Source organism: Gossypium hirsutum, chromosome A05 (genome assembly GCF_007990345.1).
Source record: "Gossypium hirsutum isolate 1008001.06 chromosome A05, Gossypium_hirsutum_v2.1, whole genome shotgun sequence".
Taxonomy (NCBI): Eukaryota; Viridiplantae; Streptophyta; class Magnoliopsida; order Malvales; family Malvaceae; genus Gossypium; species Gossypium hirsutum.
Genome location: NC_053428.1, coordinates 24976213 through 24982773, shown reverse-complemented (window position 1 = coordinate 24982773; position 6561 = coordinate 24976213). Strand labels below are relative to the sequence as shown.

At 32.5% G+C, this 6561-nt stretch overlaps 1 protein-coding gene and 1 pseudogene across 1 annotated transcript; both read right to left on the bottom strand.

The window, feature by feature from the left end:
* Window positions 1-2082: 2082 nt before the first annotated feature.
* LOC121203133 (wall-associated receptor kinase-like 2) lies at window positions 2083-3326 on the bottom strand (annotated as a pseudogene).
* A 1455-nt stretch (window positions 3327-4781) lies between these two features.
* On the bottom strand, window positions 4782-5648 carry LOC107943036 (wall-associated receptor kinase 2). Its single transcript, XM_041111908.1, has one exon. The coding sequence runs from the start codon at window positions 5640-5642 to the stop codon at window positions 4782-4784; it is 861 nt and encodes a 286-aa protein (XP_040967842.1). The 5' UTR covers window positions 5643-5648.
* Window positions 5649-6561: the final 913 nt, after the last annotated feature.

The following is a 6561-nucleotide window of genomic DNA, read 5'->3' as shown; positions in this document are numbered from 1 at the left end:
ACTATGATCTGTAGGTGTGGTTGGCCGAATATTGTAAGGGGTTAATACGTAGTTCGTATTTGAATAGTTAGATTAACGTGTTAGTAATCAAATTGTAGGCAGTTTGTGTGTGGATCTCGTCAGCATATCGTCGCAAACAGGTGTGTAACTAACACCCTCTTTCTTAGTCTGGATCGGCAAAAGTCGAAAAGCCGAAATGCCGAAAACCGATATTTTGTAGATTTGCGAGTGTGCGAACGCTCGTGAGGTAAATCGATTAATGTTTTTGGTAAACTGCAAAATTTGGACTGCAAAGTGCATGATTTCTGTACCCTCGATATTTTTGGGCTTAATGGGCCAAAATTGGAATATGGGCCAACGGGCCCAATTCGGTAAGAACACTCGGTACGTGATTCTGTTAGTACGTGAAAAGTAGGAATATGCATGAAAAACCCTAAAATAGAAAAATTACTGAAATACCTTTAAAAGTGGAAAATTTACAATTTTACCCCTAGTAGATAAATTACCGAAATACCCCTAGAGTTAAATTGACCTAAATGCATGTTTGACTGTTGTTATTTACTACATGCCATGTTGTTATTATCTGATGCATGGGACTGGGATATTGACGGAGGAAGTACTTAAAGTGGCTTGTCCACGTACTGGAGGCTTTGCCTCAATTTACTGTTAACTGAGCAGCAAGGCTGCAACTGTGGAGTGTTGGACTGGGTGGGTTGAGCTATTCCCCACATGGAGTGTGTGGCTGGTACGGGTGAAGTGTAGTGGTTGGTGGGTTGAGTAGTCTCCCCAAATGGGCTTGCATATGTTATTGATGTTGCATGTATTTTGAAATGGGCATATGGGCCATACTGTTATCTGAATAAGGGGCTAAGGCCCAGTTTATTGTAATCTGAAAAGGGCTCTGGCCCAGTACCACTGTTACCCAAATGGGCTTGCATATGTTTACTGGTGTTGCATGTATTTTGAAATGGGCCTATGGGCCATACTGTTATCCGAATAAGGGGCTAAGGCCCAGTTTATTGTAATCTGAAAAGGGCTCTGGCCCAGTACCACTATTACCTGAATGGGCTTAGGCCCAATGGGCTTGAGATGACTTGGGCTTTGAATGGGTTTTCCTTACACACTGAGTTTCCCCAAACTCACCCCTTTTATTTTCATCCACGCAGGAAATCCCCAACCATAGTGGGCTTGGAGCTGTGAGGGAATTCGGAGTGGCCACCCGTTCTGAAAGTTTGATTTTCTTATGCTGAACTGGACATCCTTTTATTTACGTTTGAAGTTTTAGGTTTTTAAATGTAATAAGGCCGCTTAATTATTTTTGATGGTTTTAATATGTATTACTAAGATAGGTAATACTTATTTTAACTGTTAAAATTGGATAGCTTTAGGGCGCGTTTTCAAAAACAACAATTGATTTCAAAATAACACGACAACAAGCAAAGATTCCGCAATGAAAGTATTTTCCAAAATTAATCACTTTTCCTAAAAATGACTTAATCAAATCGGTTTCCTAGAAATATCCATGACGTTAAGGTGTGGCAATGGCGGTATGCATGTCTAGGATTGGATCCGAAGGGAGCTTGGTACTTAAGCAGTCCGATGGACTCACCACCTCTTTTCCGGTTTCCTACCTGGTACACAGCTTCCATTCACTTTAACCTTTAATGAATTAATCTTTTGAACATTAAGTACGATTTTCTAGACTTAGAATGGAATTTTTTTTTACGTTTTTGATGTGGCATGTCGGATCCGGCCAAAACTTCTGGGCCGGGTTTGGGGTGCTACAAATTATCTAACATAAATTGAAATTTACATGCTCAAAACTCAACAATACATCATTCAATATCGACAAACAATAATTCCAATGCTAACATATTTCAAGCACCATACAAGAAAAATATATAAAAAAACAAAAACAAAAAAAAATTTAAAATTTTTATAAAGTTTAAAGAAAGCATAAAATAAGCAAACATAACTGTTCTTGACAACAGTTGTTCTTTTGAAATATATATAAAGTAAAGTAACACTGATATTTGATCTAGTTTTACTTTATTATTATCATTAAAAGCACAAATTTTCTAAAACATAGTTTTATTTAATTTTAGAAGAGATAATGTATTAATAGTTAAAACTAAGTATCGTCATCGCCAATAATTGAGTATAAACTTGTAGAATAAGAAATAACTCTTTTAGTCAAACTGTATGGAACATAAGTGGATGAACATTTGGTTTTGGTGTTGATGTAATGCCACAATTCATGTAACATCCAGTCAAGGATGAAGCAAAATCGCCTTTCTCAGTTGATTTTGTCGCAACGAACTTAACTTGTTTTGGTTGAGTGGCGATGCAATCACCTTGTGAAGTTCTAATTCTCTCAAGTTCCATGGTCACTTCTTTCATTGTTGGTCTGAGCCTCCCATCTAAGTTCAAACATCTTTTTGCAAGGTGAGCAACTACAACTAGTTTATCTCTTTCACCATCCTTCAAAATTTCACCATCAACAATTTCCAGCAAACGGTTTTCTTCCATCGACGACATAAAATAGGAGACTAATCCCCTAGTTTCTTGTGATCCGAATGTTGAGACTGCCTTTTGTGCTGTTAAGAGCTCGACAAGAACCACTCCAAAACTGTAAACATCACTTTTTCAGTGAATTGACTTGACTGGAAGTATTCAGGATCTAAGTACCCAAAAGTGCCTTGCACTTGAGTAGTTAAGTGAGTTTGATCAATACCTACTAATCTAGATGTTCCAAAATCTGATACTTTTGCCCGAAATTTTTCATCTAGTAGTATGTTGCTAGACTTGATGTCTCGGTGATAAATGGGGACTGATGCAGATGAATGTAAGTATGAAACCGCACTTGCAACTTCCGTTGCAATGCGTAATCGCATATCCCAAGATCTTGGGTACTCTTCATTTTGGTCATGGATGAAATGGGAAAGGGTTCCATTAGGGATGAATTCATAGATAAGGAGGGGGACTTCAGTCTCCAAGCAACAACCTAATAGTTTGACAACATTTTTATGATCAATTTGAGAAAGAATAACGATCTCATTGATAAATTGTTCAAGATACCCTTGGTTTACTATCTTGGACTTCTTTATTGCAACTATTCTCCCGTCATGCAACATTCCTTTGTAAACTATGCCTTGGGCTCCTCTACCTAGGATTCTATTCTTATTATATTGATCAGTAGCAGTTTCCAATTCTTCGGAACTGAAGAGTTTAGCTTTATTCAAACCACCTTCATTTGAAGATAACTTTTTCTGAAACAATAACCCACCATTTTTTTTTAAAGAATTTTCCCTTCTGTTTAATGTTCTTTCTTCGCTCTAATTTCTTATAAAGCCACCAAATCCCAACAACTAGAAACAAGAGCCCTATACTTAAGCAAATACCTGCATGTGATGAATATGAATAATGTCATAATTCATTGTCGAGATTATTTGCATGTAGGGTAAGATGGTGGGCATGAAATTGGATATATGGTTTAACTTGGAAATTATTAAAATCAATGATATAAAATGTGAGTTTTGAAGCAAAATAGAGGTGAAGGTGAAATAAAAATGAATCTACGTACCATTAAAGGCATAAATATAAGATTAAATAATTAACTACTTATAAATCTAGGAAAGTGTTATATGAGCTTTGATTTTGTGAAATTATATATGTGAAATATTTATTTTATTGTTGTTTCTATGATTTCTAACACATTATTTTATGTTTGCTTATTTTATGAACGAACAATTATATTCTTTATAAAAAAAAATGATTAGATTAATTTACTTTAATTTTACAGATGTTCATGATTAAATCAAAATTATAATTTTATGTAATTTTATACTTTAATTTATTATATTTATGAATTTTAAAGAAATAAGATTTAAGGTTGAAGATTTAAATTTAGAATTTTAATTTAAGATACAAACTTTTGGATATCATCTACAAAACTTAAAAATAATCCATTGTTAGCAAATCTATAGACTATAGTTCCAATATGTTCTTCAATCCAAAATGGGAATGACAAAACAAACTAATTAGAATTGTTAATATCAGACATCACGTGAACATTAAAATAAATAAAGATCTTAAAATAAATAAGATGAAAATAAAATCAAAATAAAATCAAAATCAAAATATAAGAATGTTTGCATCACGGATGATGTTAAAAACAAAAGATGTGAAAGTAAGTAGCAGTTTATTGAATTTACTAACCTAGTGCAACAACCAGAGTGGGGAAACTTCGATGGTGTGGGATAAATTTAGGAAAGCAAGCAAAGGTTGATGACAAGTTAAGAACCCTAAACCCCTCCGAGCATGAAAAATTATAAACTCCACCAGTAGCTGCAAATTTTCCAACATTTAAAAAATTTTAATATACCTAATACAAAATTAATGTATAATTAATTAAAAGGAGCCACTATTAATTAATAATAACATAACATATCATCATTTTGTGTAAAACCAAAAATTGAAGAGTTTGAAAAGTAAATATAAATAACTTCATTTTTAAAAAATAAATATTAATTAATAATAGTTAAACATAAATAAATATAAAAAAAATTAAAACTCTAAATTTAAAATTCAAAAACCTAAAATATAAAACTCAAAACTTAAAATCTGAAAGAAAAACAAAATAATTATAATCAATATTTAATTATGTTTAATAAAATTAATATTATTTATCTAATATATCATTTTATTATTAATTGATAGTTCAACAAATATTATTTTTCATTAAATTAACCGAAATGAATTTGCAATGAGGAAATTAAAATCTATTTACCTTGACAACCGTGGGAGAGGTATGGGTTGCCTTGAAAACCATCAGGACATTTGCACCAGTATCCATTGCCATTTTCTCCATTTATACAAATACTATTTCGCTTGCAGGCATAATTTTGTGGATTCATTCCAGCTTCCGCGCAACTTTGGTTCCCAATTGCCCAATCAAGAATAATTGGGAATTTCCTTTTACTGAAGTTAGTGTCGGAAAGATGTAAAACAGAAAAGTTATAGGCTCCATCTTCCACAACAAATCCATAACTGCAAGGATTGAAGTTTAATACTTTTGAATGTTTCCAAAAGCTGTCAAAACTTAGCTTATAACTCCTCATTCCTTTAGGGATAGCTGCCTGGCAGCAACCGAGGCCGGAGCAAGATCCATTTATCGCATGGGTCAGGTTGTTACAAAACGTTACACATGCGGTGGGAGACGCCGGTCCCTTAGAACCCGCAACGAAAGCGTAGGTGTCACAACCAATGGCTGTGAACTTGTTTCTGGTATTAGATATTGGGAATGGTGAGTGCGCAATCCATGTCTCAAAATATGAACCCCGTCCTGATGAACTATAACAGTCATAACCTACCCAATTTTGGACGCGCAAATAGCCATCTAGAGAGATGTAGAGAACTTCAATATCAGTGGTGGATAAAAATGCTTTTGGAGGGTTGAAAGTCTTGTTACAACGAATGAAAAAGTTGTTGTTGATGTTGCAACCATTGCCTGCTCCAAAAGGATAAGGAATGCTGACATTCCCGCACTTGCTTTCGCATCCAGGTTTTGCTTCAGCTGCCACTAAAGTTGCTATAATTGTTAACTTGAAACCAAGCTCCTCAAACTTATAACCCAAACCCATTTCCTTTTTTTTCCCGGTTTTTAATTTCTAAGATGAAATATTAATGGACAACACCTAGATATTAGTTTCTAATTTATTGGGAAGGTTTTTCATTTTTTAAGATCAAAAGACACGTTAAATGGGAAGTGTGTTAGCGTAACTCATAGGAAGGTGTAGAATACTCGTTTGAAAATTCAAAGCCATTCTACACCTTAGTCTTCATTGATGTGCTGACTCATCTCTAAAACTTTTGTCGGTGTTAATACACTTTTTGAGCATCTACTCAACAATTATTTTAGCCCAACTTAATTCACAATCGCTCGAAAATTATTTATCATAATATTATTATTAATCTTAAGTTAGTGTGGCTTGATTGCCTCCATTTCTTTGCATGCTTTTGGAGGCAATGTCTGGCATTTATTCCTTTTATACAGTAGCACTTTTGGAGCTATAAGTAATATTAAAAATATAATTTTGAAGAGTAAAAAATGCTTTTGAACCCAAATGCAAAATTATATATATATTTTTAGCTTTTGTGTTTGAGATAAAAATGTTTCGGGAGTCCAATGATATTTTTAATCTTTATTTATAATTTAATGTATTTTGTGTAATATTTATATTATATATAAAATTATTTTTTATTGAAATTTATTTTATATATTTAAATTTGCAATGGTTATATTTTAATATTTAAAAAATAATTTATTTTTTCAAATAAAATTTTATAAATAATTAATATTTTTAAAAAAATATTTAATATTTAAAATTTATATTTTATATATCAAAATGTAATAATAAGTTATAATAATTTTTATATTTTTATATTTAAATGTTTTTTTTTTAGTTTTGAAATAAACATTTTATTTCTCAAAACTAAACAACTAAAATTTTAAATTAGCTTAATTTTTCAGTCAAGATGTCTATTTGACTAAGAGTTGCA

Bases quoted from the DNA above. Each gene is read 5' to 3' on its own strand.
- LOC107943036 (XM_041111908.1), bottom strand. From the start codon at position 5,642: ATGGGTTTGGGTTATAAGTTTGAGGAGCTTGGTTTCAAGTTAACAATT.